The sequence below is a fragment of the Colobus angolensis genome, unplaced genomic scaffold (assembly GCF_000951035.1).
Source record: "Colobus angolensis palliatus isolate OR3802 unplaced genomic scaffold, Cang.pa_1.0 Scaffold144, whole genome shotgun sequence".
In the NCBI taxonomy this organism is placed as follows: Eukaryota; Metazoa; Chordata; class Mammalia; order Primates; family Cercopithecidae; genus Colobus; species Colobus angolensis.
Genome location: NW_012114533.1, coordinates 3,019,259 through 3,043,148, shown reverse-complemented (window position 1 = coordinate 3,043,148; position 23,890 = coordinate 3,019,259). Strand labels below are relative to the sequence as shown.

The 23,890-nt window shown below is 42.0% G+C and overlaps 1 protein-coding gene and 2 pseudogenes across 2 annotated transcripts in view; 2 read left to right on the top strand and 1 right to left on the bottom strand.

Moving 5' to 3' along the window:
• LOC105507166 overlaps window positions 1–1,269 on the top strand; it is a 2,663-nt pseudogene extending 1,394 nt beyond the window's left edge.
• Window positions 1–23,890, bottom strand: part of CWF19L1 (CWF19-like 1, cell cycle control (S. pombe)) — a 41,038-nt gene that overhangs the window by 13,457 nt on the left and 3,691 nt on the right. Inside the window, exons 2-9 of one of the 2 annotated variants that reach the window (XM_011935555.1) lie at window positions 21,050–21,134; window positions 20,059–20,137; window positions 19,314–19,415; window positions 15,518–15,732; window positions 12,705–12,823; window positions 9,798–9,882; window positions 6,043–6,183; window positions 5,019–5,133 (exon numbers count right to left, since the gene is read on the bottom strand). In XM_011935555.1, the coding sequence (XP_011790945.1) occupies window positions 5,019–5,133; window positions 6,043–6,183; window positions 9,798–9,882; window positions 12,705–12,823; window positions 15,518–15,732; window positions 19,314–19,415; window positions 20,059–20,137; window positions 21,050–21,134 (941 nt within the window). The remainder of the gene's footprint in view (window positions 1–5,018; window positions 5,134–6,042; window positions 6,184–9,797; window positions 9,883–12,704; window positions 12,824–15,517; window positions 15,733–19,313; window positions 19,416–20,058; window positions 20,138–21,049; window positions 21,135–23,890) is intronic. The other variant, XM_011935556.1, reaches the window with a different exon arrangement.
• LOC105507165 lies at window positions 7,638–8,714 on the top strand (annotated as a pseudogene).

Here is a 23,890-nt window from a genome sequence, read left to right as displayed (position 1 = left end):
AACAAAAAAAAAAACTTTGATGTGATCCAGTGAGAATTATGGAGAGAGAAAAACAAAACAAAACAAAACACACCACTGGGGTAGGGGTACAAATTGGAACAAAATTTTTAGATGAATTTAATAATGCTTGCCAAATTTTATAATGTGCACACCTTTTGACTAAAGTATAAGTTGCTTATGGCTGAGGGTAACATGTCCCTGAGAATAAAACAGACTGAAAATACTAGGTGTTATTCAGTTTGAAAGGGCAATTAAAAGAAAAATTACAAATCTAAACTTGCTAAGAATTGGGCAAAAAAGCTGAAAATAGGCTGGGGAATTTATGTGGAGGTCAAAGTGGAAGCAGGTGTGAGAGGGTCCAGCAGAACAAAACATAGCTGCCAGAGTGTTATGAGTCCATCAGCAAGTTTGGTCTGGACTTAGCTGTTGCAGGAGACGTGGTGAACTCTGCCCTATATAACGTGGATGCTGTACAAAGAGCTGTCATCTTTGACCAATTCTGTGGAATACAGAATATTGTGGTAGGGGAAGGGATTCACTTTCTCATTCCATGGATCCAGAAACCAATTATCTTTGACTGCTGTTCTTGACCATGTAATGTGCCAGTCATCGCTGATAGCAAAGATTTACAGAATGACATCAAGGTGCACATGGGGGCCTGTCGCTAGCCAGCTTCCTCGCATCTTGACCAGCATTGAAGAGGATTATGATGAGCGTGTGCTGCTGCCCATGACTACCGAGATCCTCAAGTCAGTGGTGGCTCGCTTTGATGCTGGAGAACTAATCACCTAAAGAGAGCTGGTCTCCAGGCAGATGAGCAATGACCTTATGGAGTGAGCAGCCACCTTTGGGCTCATCCTGGATGACAAGTCCTTGACACATCTGACCTTCAGGAAGGAGTTCACAGAAGCAGTGGAAGCCAAACAGGTGGCTCAGCAGGAAGCAGAGAGCGCCAGATTTGTGATAGAAAAGGCTGAGCAGCAGAAAAAGGCAGCCATCATCTCTTCTGAGGGCGATTCCAAGGCAGCCAAGCTGATCGCCAACTTACTGGCCACCACAGGGAACAGCCTGATCGAGCTGCGCAAGCTGGAAGCTGCAGAGGACATCACGTACCAGCTCTCATACTCTGGGAACATCACCTCCCTTCCAGCGGGGCAGTCCATGCTCCTCCAGCTGCCCCTGAGGGGCCACCCTGCCTGCACTTCTGCGGCCAACTGGGCCACAGCCCTGATGATTCTTAACACTATCTTCCTTCTGTCCCCACCCTAGAAATCACTGTGAAATTTCATGATTGGCTTAAAGTGAAGGAAATAAAGGTAAAATCACTTCAGATCCGTGCCCTACCCCCCCCCAAAAAAAAGCTTAAAATATTATGAAAAAAAATATATCGATTTGCTTATCTTTTGTATGCTTTGTCTATGGCATGTGATAGTGGAATAATCTTCAGACTCTTTATCTGCCTATTTTCCCACTTCACTAACTGTTCTTATTTTAGCTGTCTCAATCCATAATAGGTCAATTTTGGCCCTGGAAAATCAGAAATGCTCTCAGAGAAGTGAGAAAAACAACCTACTTTTCTGGTATATTCTCTTTCATCAACTGCACTGTTTTCCAATACAAAGATAGATCTAGGTATCACTAAGATATCCCTCAGGAAATCTTAGCCCTAAGGAGGGCTTAGGTAAGTCCTCTGGGTTTTTTGATTTTTTGTTTCCCCAGACAGAGTCTCACTTTGTCACCCAGGCTGGAGTGCAGTGGCCCGATCTCAGCTCACTGCAGTTTCCGCCTCCCACATTCAAGCAATTCTCCTGCCTCAGCCTCCTGAGGAGCTGGGATTACAGGTGCCCCCCACCATACCTGGCTAATTTTTTTATTTGTTATAGAGATGAGGCTTCACCATGTTGGCCAGGCTGGTCTCAAACTCCTGGCCTCAAGTGATCCGCCCACCTCAGCCTCCCAAAGTGCTGGGATTACAGGCATGGGCCACCATGCCCAGCTCTTTGGGGTTTTTTTATTTCAGCTAAATGAAGTTGCTAAAAGAAGCAAGCATCTGAGGGCAAATTCACAAATACCCACAAAGACAACCACATAGATGTGAAAGTAAAGACACTGTTCATTTGATATTTTGCCTTTATTCCTCTGGGCCTATTTTCCCAAACCCTTCTTTAAACTCTCCCATAAAAAGACCCAAAGAGACTTGACCTTTCATTACCGTATCTTTACAAAGGAGTCTCCGAAGCTGCTGGGACCTTGCAGTGAGGGAGAAAAGATCTGAATGCTAAACTGGGCAAGAGATACATTTATCAGGCAGACCGTGAATATCAACTTTCCACCAAATAGGTGAATCTTTACCTTTTTCTTTTCTGGATTTCCAACATTTGCCAGAGCTATAAACCGGGTGGCATGCTGTGCATTTTCCTGTAGAACGATATGGTTTCTAGAACATATTTGAGAGATAAAATATTACAATTTTACTTTTGATTTGCAATGACAAAATATGTGGACTCCATGGGGCCATAAAAAGAGCAGAGGTCCTCAGTTCATCACAAGTCAAATGATTTCAGATAAGTTACTATCTATCCATCTAATAGGGCAACGATCCCTACCTCACAAGGCTGTTTTAGGAAGAGATGAGATTATGTCTTCAGAAACCATCAAAACTCCAACTTTTGGCTTTAAAAGAGTTGTAAAATTAGTAAAATGTTGACAATAGTTCAAGCTAAGTGATGGGCACATGAGGGTTCATTTTACTATTGCCTCTTCTTTTGTGTAATAAAGAGCCAAAATAAAATAGGCCAGGCACTTTGGGAGGCTGAGACAAGAGGACTGCTTGAGCCCAGGAGTTTGAGACCACCCTAGGCAACACAATGAGACTGTCTCTACAAAAAAATTTTTTAATTAACTGGGTATAGTGGTGCATAACTATAGTCCCAGCTACTCAGAAGGCTAAGGTAGGAGAATCACTTGAGCCCACCAGGTTGAGGCTGCAGTGAGCCATGATCGTACCTCAGCACTCTAGCCTGGGATACAGAATGAGATCTTGTCTCAAAAAAAAAAAAAAATGTGTAGTCCTTTGTGTCTGGCTTCATTCACTTAACATGAAGTTTCAAGTTTCAACCATGTTGTAGCACATATCAGTACTTCATTGCTTTTCCTTGCCAAATAACATTTCATCATATATTTACCACTTTTAATTTACCCGTTCATCAGGTGATGGACATTTGGGTTGTTTGCACTTTTGAGCTATTATGAATAATGCTATTATGATCATTTGTGTACAAGTTTTTGTGTGGACATATGTTTTCCCTTATCTTGGGACAGGAATAAAATTGCCATTACCATGCTGCTGACTCTTATGTTTAACCTCTCAAGAACTGCTAAACAGTTTTCCAAAGCAGCTGCACCATTTTACACTCTCACCAGCAATGTGTGAGGGTTCCAATTCCTCCACATCCTTGCCAACACTTGTTATTATGTATTTGCCTTTTTGACTACAGCCTTCCTAGTGGGTATTAAGTGGTATATCATTGTGCTTTTGATTTGCATTACCATAATGGCTAATGATACGAGCATCTCTTTATATGTGTATTGGCCTTTTTTTCCTTTGAGACGGAGTCTCTCTCTGTTGCCCAGACTGGAGTGCAGTGGCGCAATCTTCGGTCACTGCAAGCTCCGCCTCCCAGGTTCATGCCATTCTCCTGTCTCAGCCTTCTGAGTAGCTGGGACTACAGGCGTCCCCCACCATGCCCGGCTAATTTTTTGTATTTTTAGTAAAGACAGGGTTTCACTGTGTTAGCTAGGATGGTCTCGATCTCCTGACCTCATGATCCGCCTGCCTTGGCCTCCCAAAGTGCCGGGATTATAGGCGTGAGCCACTGCGCTCAGCCCTATTGGCCATTTTCATATGTTCTATGAAAAACTGTATTCAGATTCTTAAAAACTGTGTATGTTTTGAGTGGGTTGTTCCCAAAACTTGTTTTTGCAGTATATTTTTAGAGAACAAGACATTTTTCTGGAATGCATATATGGAGATTTAACAGAAAAAGCTGTATCACCTATGATTCTGCATTAGGGTGTGGGATTACGGTAAGGGGGGTATTCTCTTCTTGCTCACTTACATTTTTTTAACTGGCAACAAGTGTATATTACTTTTGTAAAAAAAGAAGGGAAATAGGTTATTTTAAGGATAATCCATGCCCTTCATTGGTGAAGATAATTCTGAGCTTTTACTTAACTCGCTCACTTGTAAAACACTGGTTTTCTTGGCAATATATTCTTTCTTAAAGAATTAACTTGACCTCTATATACCTACTATGTACCCACAAAAATTAAAAAAATAAAAACTCCACCTCTGAGTGCTAAATTAAAAAAAGAAAAAAATATATTTTCTTGGCTGGGCGCAGTGGCTCATGCCTGTAATCCCAGCACTTTGGGAGGCTGAGGTGGGCGGATCATGAGGTCAAGAGTTCAAGACCAGCCTGACTGACATGGTGAAACCCCATCTCTAATAAAAATACAAAAAAAAATTAGCTGGATCTGGCAGCACGAACCTGTAATCCCAGCTACTCAGGAGGCTGAGTCAGGAGAATGACGTAAACCCGGGAGGCGGAACTTGCAGTGAGCTGAGATCCAGCCACTGCACTCCAGCCTGGGCCACAGAGCGAGACTCCATCTCAAAAAAAAAAAAAAAAAAAAGCATCACCCTTGGAGAACCATACCTATTTATGAGACAGGAAAAGAGAGACCTATCTTGTAAAACTGGCTATTGCTATAACAAATGTTGACAGGGATGTGGAAAAGCAGAAATCTTCATACACTGCTGGTGGGAATATAAGATGGTGCAGTCACCACACCCAGCCAAGGCCATGTTTATATTTTATTTTTATTGTTGGTCCTAATGACTCATTGCACAATTCTCCCCCGCCAGAAGAGGCTCTCTTAGCAATGCTGCTTTCCAAACAAAAGCCAAAATAACAGTTACTGTTCACAGAGGAGACCTCTGGAATAAAGGTACTTACGAGGTTTGCGAGGCTGCTTTGGGTGAGGAGAAGATTTGCTATCTCTACCTGTGGATGAACGCTTCCTTCCCTGCTTTTCATTTAAATCAAAGAAAAACTGACAGGCTGATTCTTCCTGAAATGGCCAAAAGCAGAAGATTAAATATTATTCAACCAACCTTTAGATAAGTAGCCAACCACTCACATACAAGGGAACATTCCTGCCATGCCATATCTTTCTTTCTTCTCAGTCCTTTCTGCATACTCTAAGGAAGCAAAATATCTTCCCAATTCTGACGCCTGAACTCTCAGTCACACATCAATGCTTACCCAAACTACTGCCAAATTCATCTCTTTGGAAAAACAAGTTAAAATGCAAGTTATAAAGTAATTCTTGCCTAAAACAGAACAACATGAACCCACCCAAATTCCCTTTTCCTTTTTCTCTCAACAGGGACACAGTGTAGTCATACAATTTCACAGGTCAAATAAGCCTAATTCAGCCTTGACTGAGAGATGAGAAGGCTGCTCGGAAAGAAAGAAAAGTCTGAGAAAGCAGACTGTGCATGCTAGTAAGGGAACTTGACACTCCTTGCTTTAGTGGGGAAAAAATTAATTTGAGAAAACTCTGCTATTGAGAAAATTTATTCAGAATGAATCTTATTTTCCTACTAGCAATCATCATAAAATCACAAATTACATTGCTACGAAACTGCTACGGCCTTGCCTAAAGAGCTAAGAACAGATAATCAACTTTAGACAAAGACTTTACAAATAAAACTGTAACCCCAAACGTATGAATCCAGTTTGGACAAAGAAAGACCTAATCTATGAAACTGTTAACCCCAAACTACAATAAAAAACACTAAGCTTAGTTAAAATCCACTAAGATTTTCTAAACATCATCATGATTTCCCAAGGGGGAAAAAAAAAGATTTAGATTCTAAGGATTAAACTTGTTTTATGTACTAAACTATAACCAGGAAAAGAACACATGTAATGGGCAACCCTGCCCAGAAAATGCCAGCCCCCAATCAGAACATACCACAGGGGCAGGAATTTGCTTTCCTATGGATGCTTCCTGCCCAGATTTTCTGTAAGGGTTTTCAGTGACATCCGGAGGCTGTTTTACCAGTTCTGCTGCATCCATTAGCTTCATGGGAACAATACTGAATGCATAAAGATACTTTAGAGAAAAGGAACATAACGACATTAGGGGATATACTATTTATCCAACTGTAATCGACCTATTTTACTGTGAAGATTTCAGGGAAAACATGTGAAACTAAGTAAAATTAAAAGAACAACAACCAGCCCATCCATAGCTCAGAGAATAAACAGTAAATCAAATGCCAATTCAGTGGCCTCTGCAGGGGCTCACCAAAGGCTGACAAAGAAATGAACAACAAATCAAAGCCCCAGCCCTCACAAACCAGGAGTTCTCACTCGAATAATGGAATAGTGACAACTGTCCCCCAGAGGGACTTGCTCTATAACGCCTGAAGACAAACTGCTTCTGCCTCTGAGTCCCTTATCTTTGTGTACTTTGTCCACAGAATTGTGGCACTGCCATTCATTTTTCCTAATGAAAATTACAAATGAACTTGGGGTTTCTCTCTCTTCATATTATACAAATTCTGCTATACATGCTAATAAAATTTTCTTAAGAGACTAGCAGCAAAGAAGTAAATATTCATATAAATATCTGGAATCTTGCACTAATGCCACAGATATCGAAAACTTTAGATAAGATATAGATGTTTAAACTTACTACTGATTAGAGAAATGCGACTCAGTAACAATTATATATCATTTATCACATTGGCAAAAACTTTAATAAAACTTTGATGAGGGCCGGGGGTGGTGGCTCATGCCTGTAATCCCAGCACTTTGGGAGGCTGAGGCGGGCAGATCACCTGAGGTCGGAAGATAGAGACCAGCCTGACCAACGTGGAGAAATCCCATCTCTACTAAAAATACAAAAGATTAGCCAGGCGTAGTGGCACGTGTCTATAGTCCCAGCTACTCAGGAGGCTGAGGCAGGAGAATCACTTGAACACGGGAGGCGGAGGTTGCAGTGAGCCGAGATCATGCCACTACACTCCAGCCTGGGCAACAGACAGAGACTCTATCTTAAAAAAAAAAAAAGGCCGGGCACGGTGGCTCAAGCCTGTAATCTCGGCACTTTGGGAGGCCAAGACGGGCGGATCACAAGGTCAGGAGATCGAGACCATCCTGGCTAATATGGTGAAACCCTGTCTCTACTAAAAAAAAAAATACAAAAAACTAGCCAGGTGATGAGGCAGGCGCCTGTAGTCCCAGCTACTCGGGAGGCTGAGGCAGGAGAATGGTGTAAACCCGGGAGGCGGAGCTTGCAGTGAGCTGAGAACCGGCCACTGCACTCCAGCCTGGGCGGCAGAGCAAGACTCGGTCTCAGAAGAAAAAAAAAACAAAAAAAAAAACTTTGATGTGATCCAGTGAGAATTATGGAGAGAGAAAAACAAAACAAAACAAAACACACCACTGGGGTAGGGGTACAAATTGGAACAAAATTTTTAGATGAATTTAATAATGCTTGCCAAATTTTATAATGTGCACACCTTTTGACTAAAGTATAAGTTGCTTATGGCTGAGGGTAACATGTCCCTGAGAATAAAACAGACTGAAAATACTAGGTGTTATTCAGTTTGAAAGGGCAATTAAAAGAAAAATTACAAATCTAAACTTGCTAAGAATTGGGCAAAAAAGCTGAAAATAGGCTGGGGAATTTATGTGGAGGTCAAAGTGGAAGCAGGTGTGAGAGGGTCCAGCAGAACAAAACATAGCTGCCAGAGTGTTATGAGTCCATCAGCAAGTTTGGTCTGGACTTAGCTGTTGCAGGAGACGTGGTGAACTCTGCCCTATATAACGTGGATGCTGTACAAAGAGCTGTCATCTTTGACCAATTCTGTGGAATACAGAATATTGTGGTAGGGGAAGGGATTCACTTTCTCATTCCATGGATCCAGAAACCAATTATCTTTGACTGCTGTTCTTGACCATGTAATGTGCCAGTCATCGCTGATAGCAAAGATTTACAGAATGACATCAAGGTGCACATGGGGGCCTGTCGCTAGCCAGCTTCCTCGCATCTTGACCAGCATTGAAGAGGATTATGATGAGCGTGTGCTGCTGCCCATGACTACCGAGATCCTCAAGTCAGTGGTGGCTCGCTTTGATGCTGGAGAACTAATCACCTAAAGAGAGCTGGTCTCCAGGCAGATGAGCAATGACCTTATGGAGTGAGCAGCCACCTTTGGGCTCATCCTGGATGACAAGTCCTTGACACATCTGACCTTCAGGAAGGAGTTCACAGAAGCAGTGGAAGCCAAACAGGTGGCTCAGCAGGAAGCAGAGAGCGCCAGATTTGTGATAGAAAAGGCTGAGCAGCAGAAAAAGGCAGCCATCATCTCTTCTGAGGGCGATTCCAAGGCAGCCAAGCTGATCGCCAACTTACTGGCCACCACAGGGAACAGCCTGATCGAGCTGCGCAAGCTGGAAGCTGCAGAGGACATCACGTACCAGCTCTCATACTCTGGGAACATCACCTCCCTTCCAGCGGGGCAGTCCATGCTCCTCCAGCTGCCCCTGAGGGGCCACCCTGCCTGCACTTCTGCGGCCAACTGGGCCACAGCCCTGATGATTCTTAACACTATCTTCCTTCTGTCCCCACCCTAGAAATCACTGTGAAATTTCATGATTGGCTTAAAGTGAAGGAAATAAAGGTAAAATCACTTCAGATCCGTGCCCTACCCCCCCCCAAAAAAAAGCTTAAAATATTATGAAAAAAAATATATCGATTTGCTTATCTTTTGTATGCTTTGTCTATGGCATGTGATAGTGGAATAATCTTCAGACTCTTTATCTGCCTATTTTCCCACTTCACTAACTGTTCTTATTTTAGCTGTCTCAATCCATAATAGGTCAATTTTGGCCCTGGAAAATCAGAAATGCTCTCAGAGAAGTGAGAAAAACAACCTACTTTTCTGGTATATTCTCTTTCATCAACTGCACTGTTTTCCAATACAAAGATAGATCTAGGTATCACTAAGATATCCCTCAGGAAATCTTAGCCCTAAGGAGGGCTTAGGTAAGTCCTCTGGGTTTTTTGATTTTTTGTTTCCCCAGACAGAGTCTCACTTTGTCACCCAGGCTGGAGTGCAGTGGCCCGATCTCAGCTCACTGCAGTTTCCGCCTCCCACATTCAAGCAATTCTCCTGCCTCAGCCTCCTGAGGAGCTGGGATTACAGGTGCCCCCCACCATACCTGGCTAATTTTTTTATTTGTTATAGAGATGAGGCTTCACCATGTTGGCCAGGCTGGTCTCAAACTCCTGGCCTCAAGTGATCCGCCCACCTCAGCCTCCCAAAGTGCTGGGATTACAGGCATGGGCCACCATGCCCAGCTCTTTGGGGTTTTTTTATTTCAGCTAAATGAAGTTGCTAAAAGAAGCAAGCATCTGAGGGCAAATTCACAAATACCCACAAAGACAACCACATAGATGTGAAAGTAAAGACACTGTTCATTTGATATTTTGCCTTTATTCCTCTGGGCCTATTTTCCCAAACCCTTCTTTAAACTCTCCCATAAAAAGACCCAAAGAGACTTGACCTTTCATTACCGTATCTTTACAAAGGAGTCTCCGAAGCTGCTGGGACCTTGCAGTGAGGGAGAAAAGATCTGAATGCTAAACTGGGCAAGAGATACATTTATCAGGCAGACCGTGAATATCAACTTTCCACCAAATAGGTGAATCTTTACCTTTTTCTTTTCTGGATTTCCAACATTTGCCAGAGCTATAAACCGGGTGGCATGCTGTGCATTTTCCTGTAGAACGATATGGTTTCTAGAACATATTTGAGAGATAAAATATTACAATTTTACTTTTGATTTGCAATGACAAAATATGTGGACTCCATGGGGCCATAAAAAGAGCAGAGGTCCTCAGTTCATCACAAGTCAAATGATTTCAGATAAGTTACTATCTATCCATCTAATAGGGCAACGATCCCTACCTCACAAGGCTGTTTTAGGAAGAGATGAGATTATGTCTTCAGAAACCATCAAAACTCCAACTTTTGGCTTTAAAAGAGTTGTAAAATTAGTAAAATGTTGACAATAGTTCAAGCTAAGTGATGGGCACATGAGGGTTCATTTTACTATTGCCTCTTCTTTTGTGTAATAAAGAGCCAAAATAAAATAGGCCAGGCACTTTGGGAGGCTGAGACAAGAGGACTGCTTGAGCCCAGGAGTTTGAGACCACCCTAGGCAACACAATGAGACTGTCTCTACAAAAAAATTTTTTAATTAACTGGGTATAGTGGTGCATAACTATAGTCCCAGCTACTCAGAAGGCTAAGGTAGGAGAATCACTTGAGCCCACCAGGTTGAGGCTGCAGTGAGCCATGATCGTACCTCAGCACTCTAGCCTGGGATACAGAATGAGATCTTGTCTCAAAAAAAAAAAAAAATGTGTAGTCCTTTGTGTCTGGCTTCATTCACTTAACATGAAGTTTCAAGTTTCAACCATGTTGTAGCACATATCAGTACTTCATTGCTTTTCCTTGCCAAATAACATTTCATCATATATTTACCACTTTTAATTTACCCGTTCATCAGGTGATGGACATTTGGGTTGTTTGCACTTTTGAGCTATTATGAATAATGCTATTATGATCATTTGTGTACAAGTTTTTGTGTGGACATATGTTTTCCCTTATCTTGGGACAGGAATAAAATTGCCATTACCATGCTGCTGACTCTTATGTTTAACCTCTCAAGAACTGCTAAACAGTTTTCCAAAGCAGCTGCACCATTTTACACTCTCACCAGCAATGTGTGAGGGTTCCAATTCCTCCACATCCTTGCCAACACTTGTTATTATGTATTTGCCTTTTTGACTACAGCCTTCCTAGTGGGTATTAAGTGGTATATCATTGTGCTTTTGATTTGCATTACCATAATGGCTAATGATACGAGCATCTCTTTATATGTGTATTGGCCTTTTTTTCCTTTGAGACGGAGTCTCTCTCTGTTGCCCAGACTGGAGTGCAGTGGCGCAATCTTCGGTCACTGCAAGCTCCGCCTCCCAGGTTCATGCCATTCTCCTGTCTCAGCCTTCTGAGTAGCTGGGACTACAGGCGTCCCCCACCATGCCCGGCTAATTTTTTGTATTTTTAGTAAAGACAGGGTTTCACTGTGTTAGCTAGGATGGTCTCGATCTCCTGACCTCATGATCCGCCTGCCTTGGCCTCCCAAAGTGCCGGGATTATAGGCGTGAGCCACTGCGCTCAGCCCTATTGGCCATTTTCATATGTTCTATGAAAAACTGTATTCAGATTCTTAAAAACTGTGTATGTTTTGAGTGGGTTGTTCCCAAAACTTGTTTTTGCAGTATATTTTTAGAGAACAAGACATTTTTCTGGAATGCATATATGGAGATTTAACAGAAAAAGCTGTATCACCTATGATTCTGCATTAGGGTGTGGGATTACGGTAAGGGGGGTATTCTCTTCTTGCTCACTTACATTTTTTTAACTGGCAACAAGTGTATATTACTTTTGTAAAAAAAGAAGGGAAATAGGTTATTTTAAGGATAATCCATGCCCTTCATTGGTGAAGATAATTCTGAGCTTTTACTTAACTCGCTCACTTGTAAAACACTGGTTTTCTTGGCAATATATTCTTTCTTAAAGAATTAACTTGACCTCTATATACCTACTATGTACCCACAAAAATTAAAAAAATAAAAACTCCACCTCTGAGTGCTAAATTAAAAAAAGAAAAAAATATATTTTCTTGGCTGGGCGCAGTGGCTCATGCCTGTAATCCCAGCACTTTGGGAGGCTGAGGTGGGCGGATCATGAGGTCAAGAGTTCAAGACCAGCCTGACTGACATGGTGAAACCCCATCTCTAATAAAAATACAAAAAAAAATTAGCTGGATCTGGCAGCACGAACCTGTAATCCCAGCTACTCAGGAGGCTAAGGCAGGAGAATCGCTTGAACCCAGGAGGCGGAGGTTTCAGTGAGCTGAGATCATGCCACTGCACTCCAGCCAGGCGACAGAGTGAGACTCCGTCTCAAAAAAAAAAAAAAGACAAAAAAAAAATTTTATTTTTCCTTCTCATTTACTTTTAATTGACAACTAAAAATTGTATATATTTATGGTATACAACATGCTGTTTTGAAATGTGTATATATTGTGGGATGGCTAAATCAAGCTAATCAACATATGTATTATCTCATATTTATTTGTGGTAAAAAAATTTTTAAAGAAATGGGGCTCCCTATGTTGCCCAGGCTAGAGTGCAGTGGTTATTTACAAGCGTAGTCATTGCACACTATACCCTAGAACTCCTGGGCTCAAGCGAGCCTCCTGCCTCAGCCTTCCAAGTAGCTGGAACTACAGGCACACACCACCATGCCTGGCCCTGAAAAGGAAAAAACTGATACAAGTTCTTGATTCTGAAACTGAAGGAATTCCAAAGTGATTTCAACTTAGGGAACAAACTCAGAGAAGATGAATGACTTGAGAGTCACTTATTTCACTGTCTGAGTAACCAAATGGAACCAAGACGTTACATGGTTAAAAACGAACAAGAGAAGTTTATATAGAAGATCTATGGCAAATTCTTCAAAAAGCCAAAGAGAATGAAATGCTACTCACCGATATGGAAGCCTCTCATAATAGGTCTTTTCTAAAGCAGCAAAATGATATCTTGGTTTCAAGCCCATGGCAAGACTGGAAACTAAAGCAGAACCACATTTTTTGGTATCCACTTCTCCCTAGTAAACAAAAACTTAGTCATCCATACAGACCAAAAGTTATCAAGAAATGCAAATAAATAATAAGACATTTTGAAATGTCTTTGAAATTTATACATGAATACAAATGTGGGCAGAAGGAATTGCACAGTGAATTTCATACATATGGCAATCAGAGAAAAAATCTTAAATAAGGGAGCTGAACTATTATGAATGTAGAAATAGGAACAACTGTTGGAAGCCAGAGATTAAAAGGTTACTCCTCCATATCAATACCCAAAACATAATTAAAACCTTTTTTGGAAAGTAAGCTCTCCCTCTGGAGCCCACAGACTGGGCTTCTAGTTGCTTTCTTTTTTCTGAGATGGAGTCTTGCTTTGTCGCCCAGGCTGCTGGAGTACAGTGGCACGATCTTGGCTCGCTGCAACCTCTGCATCCTGGGTTCAAGAAGCGATTCTCCTGCCTCAGTCTCACTAGTAGCTGGGATTACAGGCACATGCCACCACACCCAGCTAATTGTTGTATTTTTAGCAGAGACAGGGTTTCACCATGTTGGTCAGGCTGGTCTCTAACTCCTGATCTCGTGATCCGCCCGCCTGGGCCTCCCAAAGTGCTGGAATTACAGGCGTAGGCCACCACACCCAGCCTCTAGTTTGTTTGTACTGCATCTGCAGTTCACAGGTCCAGAGAGTCATAGTCAATTCAGAAAATCAAAGTGAAAAGCTACGTTTCAGGGCTCCTAGGATCCACAGAATATCTGATATAGAGTACTCAAGGACTTCATCACGAGCATATAATCCTTTATTTTGCGTGAGTCAAGGAAGTAGCAGTTTCAGGAAGGGCATAACCACACCCTTCTTAAGTAACATGAAGTTTGCCCAAACTTATTCTTGTTCCCAGAACACCTCAGATTCTGTTAACAACCAATTAAGTGATCTCTCACCCACAGCATTTATGAACTCTAATCTAAGAGAAGGTATTACTTGGAAATAAGCTAACCAAGTTTGTTTTCCACTACGTAAAGCAGGAATTTCCTTTTGTCTTATGCTTGTTTCCTTCAGGTTTCTGCTGAAGGGCAGGGAATTAGCTTTGAGGTCGGTCCTAGTATCTTAGGGACTGGTGAACTATACTTTTCTCCTCCATAAATATACTGTATGGTTATTTATAAGCCTTGATCAAAATCAATTTTTAGCTCCCCACAAAACGAAGGGGCCTCATTTTCTCATCCTTCCTTACAGAGCATCACATGTGTCTTTCTCTCTTCCTTCATCACTTTAGCAGCCTTTCTCTAGATCTTCCCTAGCTTTGCTATATCCTTGTGCTCCAACCAGCACTACCCCTTGTATTCTAGGTAAAGAGTAACCACGGGTTTGTCAAAAAAGAAGAGAGCATCCTCCTTGATAATGCCTGGTATCCTGTTGGCCTTTTTGGTCATGGACACATGGTGCTGAAATTGGTAAGGGGTGGTGTACAGGCTCCACTTCTGGATCATCACTGATAATCCTGAATCCATCCATGGAGATTTGTCCCCAAATGCATTCTTACATTTCCCTTCAAGGAAGCTCAGCCAATGTTTTCTGCCCTCACACATAACCTTTTCAAAATATTCCTTAGGCTTACTACCACCAGTGTAGTATTTCACTCCCCATGATAGTTGTCACTCCTGGTGTACCATCCTTTTCAAGATTACTCATAAAATATTAAAATCTGGCCAGGTATGGTGGCTCATACCTGTAATCCCAGCACTCTGGGAGGCCAAGTCAGGTGGATCCCTAGGGCCTAGGAGTTCAAGATCAGCCTGGGCAACCCCCCCTCTACTAAAAATACAAAAATTAGGCTGGGCGCGGTGGCTCATGCCTGTAATCCCAGCATTTTGGGAGGCTGAGGTGGGCAAATTACTTGAGGCCAGGAGTTTGAGACCAGCCTGGCCAACATGGTGAAACCCCATCTCTACTAAAAATACAAAAAATTCCGCCTGTAATCCCAGCACTTTGGGAGGCCAAGGCAGGCAGATTGTCTGAGCTCAGGAGTTCACAGCTAGCCTGGGCAACACGGTGAAACCCTGTCTCTACTAAAGTACAAAAAATTAGCCAGGCACGGCAGCGTGCGCCTGTAGTCCCAGCTACTTGGGAGGCTGAGGCCGGAGAATTGCTTGAACCCAGGAGGCAGAGGTTGTGATGAGCAGAGACAGCGCCACTGCACTCTAGCCTGGGTGACAGACAAAGTAAAACTCCATCTCAAAAAAAAAAAAAAAAGAGCCAGGCACAGTGGCGCATGCCTGTAATCTCAGCTACTCAGGAGGCTGAGGCAGGAGAATCATTTGAACCTGGGAGGAGGAGGTTGCAGTGAGCCAAGATTGCACCACTGCTCTGCAGCCTGGGTGACAGAGTGAGACTCATCTCAAAAAAATAAAAAATCAGTGAAGCCTCAAAACATTAAGAGGCTTAGGAAAGGGCACTTGAAGCAGAGAATATAAAAAAAATCCTTTATAACTAAGATTTCAGCAGTCTCATCTATGAAGCACACTTTCACGAAATTAACTTTTGCTTTGGTCAGTTGATACAGCTTTTAGAATCCTGAAAATTTTCACAAAAGACTTCTAATAAAAAGTACCCAAGAGCTAAAATACTCAATATAAACAGGAAAAGAAAAAAGGCCCAACTCAAGCTAGTGCAATTTGCTTTTAGAAATTCCAACTGAACAAGTACTACTCACAGAAGAATTCCCAAAGTTCCCCACATACTTGGGCCACGGGGATGTGAGCAAGATATCAACACCCTTAAACTGGGAGGTTGTACACAGCATCGTTCTCAGAGAAGACACATCCTTGGGACTAAAATTATAACTTGGTACTGGCTCATTTAAGGACTCTGTGCCACTGAGGTACACAATCTGCAGCCCAGAGCTTCCAGTGAAGATACCTTTACGACCTGGGTTCAAAGAAAAATGAACAAATTTTAGTCAAAATTGTACAATGAAAAGCCATCAATAGGGGGATGAATCTCCCATGACTCTCATATGTCCCTGCCATTTTACATATCTGAAGTGTAAACTCTCCAGCAACTCCCTTCTGGCTGCTAGGCATCAATGGTGAATGGCTACCAACAATATTCCTGCTCAGTAAATACAAACAGCCCTACATGGAGGCTACTGAGCCCACGGGCCAGTATGTTTACACCAGGTGCCTTACAAATATTACTAGAAAAAGCTAGGTAGAGAAGATTAGGAAAAAGGCTTTCTGCCTTCTAGAGAAGACTCTACATGGACTTAAACGCAGACATCAGGACACAGGAAAAGGCAATGAGAAGAAAAATACAGTTCTAAGGAAGCTACAGTCTAGAAAAGATGCACACGGTGAAATCTCATCTCTACTAAAATACAAAAAATTAGCCAGGCATGGCAGCGTGTGCCCATAGTCCCAGCTACTTGGGAGCAGGCAGCAACTTCCAAGTGAAGGAAAACATTTGGAAAGAGCAAATGTTTAGGAAAAATTAAAGACTCTACTCTCTTCTAGGGTTATTCCTGGCTTGTGGCCTTGTTTCTATTCCCTCCTATTGCCTTCAAGACCTTGCTCCATCAATTTTCACCTCCCTTTCATCTACTGAGTCTACACAGCTGGCGCTTTCTGTTCAGAAAAAAACATGCTCAATCATCCCCATCCAAAATGAACACACATACTAAGAAACTTCCTCGTCTTCAGTTTTGAACTTCTGAAGAGCAGTCCATGCTAAGTGCTTTACCTGCTTTTTGGTTTTTTTTTTCTTTTTGGTTTCTGTTTTTGGGATGGAGTCTTGCTCTGTCGCCAGGTTGGAGTGCAGTGGTGTGATCTTGGCTCACTGCAACCTCTAACTCCGCCTCCCGGGTTCAAGTGATTCTCCTGCCTCGGCCTCCCAAGTAGCTGGGACTCCAGGTGCCCACCACCATGCCCAGTTAATTTTTGCATTTTTAGTAAAGATAGGGTTTCATCATGTTGGCCAGGATGGTCTCAATCTCTTGACCTCATGATCTGCCCACCTCAGCCCCCCAAAGTGCTAGGATAACTGGCATGAGCCACCGTGCCCAGCCTACTTTATTAGTTCCTTAAGCCCCTGCAATCAGTTTCCCTCTCCCATCACTCTCTCAAAGGTCACCCTATATTTGCCAATGTTCTCCTGAAACTATGTTATCTTCACTTAGATTCCTTGAAGTTGACAATATCTTTACCTCTCGAACAGTCCTCTAAGCACTTTTATGTCTTTGTTCCTACTCCCCAAGATGAAGATATACCATCCCCACCCACCAAGGTACTATCATCTACCTGCTTCCCTTCTGACTGTATTTCTTCCTTGATTTTGAGACCAGCCTGACCGACATGGTGAAAGCCTGTCTCTACTAAAAAACACAGAATTAGCTGGCCATGGTGGCACACACCTGTAACCCCAGCTACTCAGGAGGCTGAGGCAGAAGAATCGCTTGAATCCAGGAGGCAGAGGTTGCAGTGACCCGAGACTACGCCATTGCAATCCAACCTGGGCAACAAGAGCAAAACTCCATCTCAAAAAAAAAATAATAATAACTCTCACTTCCAACTACATGTTGGATGTCTTACCAGTACTTCAAGCTCACTATCACATGTTCACTACCAAGTTCTTTGCTTGATCCTCCTACTGGGTCCAAAAAATCTATTTCACAGAAGTAACCCAAGTACCTCAGCTGCTCTTTACACTCCTGACACTAAATTCATATAGTAAAATGGCTGCCAAATATCTATAGTAATGCCCTTAATCCAAATCTACAGACTACACTAAGAACTGCATAAGTCAGACCCATGTTAAAATATACAACAACAGAATTTCAAAATGTGTATCTGACATGTGTAGTTAAAAACAAACAGTGCTCACTTCAGCAGCATATATACTACAACTGGAAAGATAAAGATAATATTAGCACGGCACCTGCACAAGGATGACATGCAAATTCATGAAGAGTTCCATATTAAAACAACAAAACAAATAAAGTCCTTCCTTCAATTTTTGCTTAAAGAAGTCCCATAGGATTAGAACAAAATAAGACTGGTAACAGGAGGGCCACAGCCAAACAGAGACTAAAGGCCAAGATGAACTATGATGGGGAAGGAGAGAAAAAACATTTACAGCAAAGGAAATGAAGAAGCTTTCTAGAGAAATAAGACCAACAAAGAGGAAATGTGAAGAATAGTAGAGTCAATTAAAAAAAAAAAAAGCCAGGCACAGTGGCTCATGCCTGTAATCCCAACACTTTGGGAGGCTGAAGCAGGCGGATCACGAGGTCAGGAGATCAAGACCATCCTGGCCAACATGCTGAAATCCCGTCTCTATTAAAAACATAAAAATTAGCTGGATGTGGTAGCGCGTGCCTATAATCTCAGCTACTCGGGAGGCTGAGGCAGGAGAATCACTTGAACCAGGGAGGCGGAGGTTGCAGTGAGCTGAGATCACGTCACTGCACTCCAGTCTGAGCAACAGAGCGAGACACTATCTCAAAAAAAAAAAAAAAGAAAAAAAAAGGAGCTGAATGATCTAAGAGGCAGCAGACTGCCAGCAGGTGGGGGGAAAACAAAAGCAAAATTTGACAGTGCTTTTGAAAATGGCCAGACACTGAAAGAGCCACTAAAAGCAATACAGAGGACTGTGGAGGAAACAACTTTAAGCTGGAACTGAAGAGCGTACCTGGAACCAGAAAAAGGAGAGTAAAAAAAAGTAAAAAATCCCCAAAGAACAGCACTAAAAATGTGAGTTGCCAAAACCTTAGAGTGAAACCTAGAGTGGTAAATAGTTGGGAACCTAATTAACAAGTAAGCTGTATATATCCAGCAAGATTGTATGGTAAGGCCACATACATGAAATTTCCTTTGTGTGAACATAATTTATACCTTAAGTATCCCATATACTGTAGACAAGGAGTTTATCCCTCTAGCTGGCTAAACAAGTGTGTACTGGGTTGTGGGAACATAACGAGATTGGGGCTAAGTGGTAGAAATAATAAAGGAAAAATGCCACTGTCCTAAGGGCATTGTCCTAAAGGCATAGCAGCACATATACAGACTTTGGGAAAAAACCCTCCAAACCCCATTATCTTAGGCTGTAATCACTGAAAAATCTAGCCAAACATTTCCTGGGACACTAATTCCTGAGAACACTATATTATGTTCATTACAAATACAACAAATATCGGCCAGGCACGGTGGCTCACGCCTCTAACCCCAGCACTTTGGGAGGCCGAGGCAGGCGGATCACGAGGTCAGGAGATCAAGATGATCCTGGCTAACACGGTGAAACCCCGTCTCTACTAAAACTATAAAAAATTAGCCAGGTATGGTAGCACACGCCTGTAATCCAAGCTACTCAGGAGGCTGAGGCAGGAGACTCACTTGAACCTGGGAGGCAGAGGTTACAGTGAGCCAAGATTGTGCCACTGCACTCCAGCCTGGGTGACAGAGCGAGACTCCGTCTCAAAAAAAAAACACACACAAATGTAACAAGTATCAGCTTACCCAGATAAGTAATGTTTTCAGCTAATTCACATCCATCAGCATCCTGGAAATATTTTACTGTTTCCTGGTTATTGGCACCAAGCACATATGTCTGAATAGGAGCTAGTGAGGGAAACAGACATGACACCATATAGTTACCAGATCTGCTTTAGAACTTGAGATATGCCTCTCTATAGAAAAAATATTTACAGCAAAAGTAAATAGTCCATGCATTCACATTCCCCATATTTAGCAATCCTAAATGTGGAACTGCTTATCCACTAAGGATATACTACGCCCAACCTTGTAGCTTGACTATTTTTTGTTTTGTTTTGTTTTCTGAGACAGAGCCTTGCTCTGTCGCCCAGGCTGAAGTGCAGTGGCGCGATCTCGGCTCATCGCAATCTCCGCCTCCCGGTTCAAGCGATTCTCCTGCCTCAGTCTCCCAAGAAGCTGGGATTACAGACATGCACCACCATGCCCTGCTAATTTTTGTATTTTTAGTAGACACAGGGTTTCACCATGTTGGCCAGGCTGGTCTCGAACTCCTGACCTCAGGTGATCCGCCCACCTCAGCCACCCAAAGTGCAGGGATTACAGATGTGAGCCACCGCACCGGGATAGTCTCAATAATGAAAAACAGCTTAAATTCTTAAATACTGAAAATTATTCTTAAATTCTTAAATAATGAAAAACAACTCAGCAAGAACTGTGGCCCTTGAAATTTTATTAGAAATCATATGTTAAATAAAAATAATTTCTATACCTTTCTTGATGCCAGTCTTATACTCCTCCCATTCAGCATCTGGGGTGGAGCCAAAGAAATTTCCTACACACAACAGCAGCTAAAATGAGTTTTTTAAACAGATATATGAGATTTTAAAATATCAAACAGTACATAATTGATAGCAATATTTAACTAGTTATTCAATAGTTTCAAATCAGTTTATTCTTAATCAATTTGCAGATTTCAATATACAATTCTTTAGCAGCAACTGTTAATTCTATGAATTATTAAGTTTTGGCTTTTGGCTGTCAAATTCATGTTAGAGTCAAGGAACTAAACTTTTAAAAGAAGTTAGAATTCAAGGACTCCTCAAATTCCCAGTCCCACTCTGACACTCATGGCTCTCTCCACATATCCTTCCCTGGAATATACAGTCACATAGAAATAGATCTCTAAAGATCCCCATGTGAAACAAAAAAAAAAAACTTAAAATATTAGAAATTCTGAGAAATACGGGGCATAAAAAACACATTTCCTGACTGTTGTCTTTACTCAACCTTTAACCCAATGAACAAATTTATCCTCATACTTGGAATACTCTCTTCTGTACTCTTAAGAGTTTACAGTCTAGTTGGCAACCATACACAATATTCATATAGAGCTTTTAAGCCTGTGATGCATTGGTATATATGTTACCTGACTTAATCCTCACCACATTCATGAAATAGATCTGTGCTTCCCAAACCCAGGGGTCAGAATCACTTAGGGAAGTGTTGCTAGTCTGTTTTCAGGTTTTTGTACAGTGATAAAGTAACAAGATTCAAAGTCAAAAAATATAAAGATCAATAGTAAATAGTAAATAGGTCTCCCTCCCCTAACCACTCAGTAGCTACTAAGTTCCTATGCTCATGAAGGGAACTCAATTTAACAAAAATGGTATGTGTTCAATCAAGACCTAAAGGAGTGCAAACTTTATTTTTACGTGTGACTACAAAGGTAAAATTAAATTCAGTAAAAACAAACATCTTACATCAAAGTTTCCACTTTTCTTCTGAATTGCTCGAACTCTACTGAACAAAATATCAAACTTTCCTTCAACATCTCCACAAGCCAAGCTGCAAACAAAGAGATAAACATTATAGCAATTCAGGAAACAAATGGGCCTGCCAGGTTTGGTATATACTAGTCTTTTGGATTAGATAGATACATGATCTAGTCTCTTTGTAGTTACCTTGCAAGGTTCAGGGCACGTAAACCACTGGGCAGATCCACTGAGGGTCTCATCAACACCTCCCACTCGCCATATCTAAAATTTAGCTTATCATTTACTCCACGATTGAGCCAGCTTCTTCTCCTCATTCCTAAGTTTTGTGGACATCTCTATGGCTGACACGGTCAACAAGAGTCAAAAATACCCCATCCAGTCACCAAGTCCCATCAATCCCTTTTTCCAGACATCTCACATTCATTCTATCCTTTTTATTTTGACTCCTCCTATCTTAGTACAGGGCTTCATTCATTTGATAAACAGGCTCTGGACAGCTACAATACGCTAAGTACAATATGCCAAGTATACTATGAACATGTTAGCAGTACAAGGTGGAGGAAGACTCAGTTTAAGACTCAAAGAGTTTATAATCAGGGAAAGGAAAACACTCTAATCATTATAAATCTGTAAGAAAAGGGCTATAACAGGAGGTATGTGTAAAGTGTTATGGGGCAGGAAGTAGAAAATGGCAAGAGCTGACAACGGTAAGGTAAACTGGCCCTAGGTTATGAAGGGACTTTTACTATCATCTCATTTCTGAGTTTTTCTAATTCTGATTTATATGGTTTTTCCATGGCTTATATCATTTTCTTAATGTCTTTTAATTCATCTTGAAATATTAAAATTTAATTGCTTTGTGAGTGTGTCTTTCTGGCGTGCTTTTATTGTCAACCTCGCCAAACTTTTTTTCTTTTTCTTTTTTTTTTGAGACAGGGTCTCACTCTGTCACCCAGGCTAAAGTGCAGTGGCACGACCTTGGCTCACTGCAACCTCCACTCCACTCCACTCCACTCCACTCCACTCCACCCCACCCCACCCCCTTCTTATGGCAGAGGAAGAATCAGAGAAAAATACAATGAATCTAGTGTTAGATTCAAAGTAGAGAATACACTTATGTTTCCTCTAATGCCTTCTCTTCTTCCTATCCATCCTACATAAAGTCGTCAGCTTAATGTCCTTTCCTCAAAACATTAAGAGGTTCCCCACTGCCTACAGAACCACAGCTTTCCACAGGCCTTCACCTTTCGTCTTTCTAATGCTTTCTGCAAGTTTTCTTAACTGAAATCTTACTTACTGGCAATTTGATTACTCTCTGCCTCTGTCATTCCCTAGGGTAGTTCCACCCTACCCATCCTGAATCTAAGCTTTTCCCATCCTTCAAGGTTTAGCACATTTCTGAAGTCTTGCTGGCTGGCTCAGAAGTCATCCCCTTCTCAAAACCTCAGAAAACCATATTACAGCATTTCAGAGCAAGCTCTGTCATAAACTAATAGGACTTTTATTTATATTTTGAGCGCCACCTCCTCTAGGAAGCCTTCTAGTACCTATCAGTTACCAATTTCTTTTTTTTTTCTTTTTTTTTTTTTGAGACGGAGTCTCGCTTTGTCGCCCAGGCTGGAGTGCAGTGGCACCATCTCGGCTCACTGCAAGCTCCGTCTTCCGGGTTCACACCATTCTCCTGCCTCAGCCTCCGAGTAGCTGGGACTATAGGCACGCACCACCACGCCCGGCTAATTTTTTGTATTTTTAGTAGAGACGGGGTTTCACCGTGTTAGCCAGGATGGCCTCGATCTCCTGACCTTGTGATCTGCCCGCCTCGGCCTCCCAATCCTGTAATCACGCCCGCCTCGGCCTCCCAATCCTGTAATCATGGGATTACAGGCGTGAGCCACCGTGCCTGGCCAGTTATCAATTTCTAGTGTTCCTATAGGATCCTGCATTTCTTCCATCCCAGCAGTTGTCACATGGAATTATCATTGTTTCTGGGCGATTCACTGTCCAGTTTATACATCATGAGGTGCCTCATCTCCTCATCCGGGCCCTTTTCCAGTGTTCTCTATCCCACTGAACAAAGACAGACATCTATGACCCAACAGGGCCAACTCCTTTTCACTCACAATTAAACCATCACAAGCCTTGTTGATTTTACTTCCTTAATAAACTTTAACCCCTAAACTTTTCCTCTGTCATCACTCCACCTAATCCCAACTGTTCTCTACTTTGGCTCTGATTTGTTCTCCACATTGCAAACAGAACTGCTTTCCAAAATGAAAATTTGATCATGCCAAGGCATTCTTAAGCATTTCAATAACCCTTTTAGGTTAAAGACAAAAATACAGTTATGTGCACATAACAATGTTTCGGTCAACAAGGGACCACATATATGACGGTGGTCCCATAAGATTATAATGGAACTGAAAAATTCCTAGTGATGTCTAGCCATTTGTAATATCACAGTGCAATATATTACTCATTTGTTTGTAGTAATGCTGGTATAAACACCTACTGAGCTGGTGGTTATAAAAAGTGTAACACATACAGTTATGTACAGTATACAATATTTGATAATGATAATAAACAACTATGTTACTCGCATATATATAATATTTAGTATGCTATTGCCAGGTGCGGTGGCTTACGCCTGTAATCCCAGCACTTTGGGAGGCCGAGGTGGGCGGATCACGAGGTCAGGAGATCGAGACCATCCTGGTTAACATGGTGAAACCTTGTCTCTACTAAAAATACAAAAAATTAGCCGGGCGTGGTGGCGGGCGCCTGTAGTCCCAGCTACTCAGGAGGCTGAGGCAGGAGAATCACTTGAAC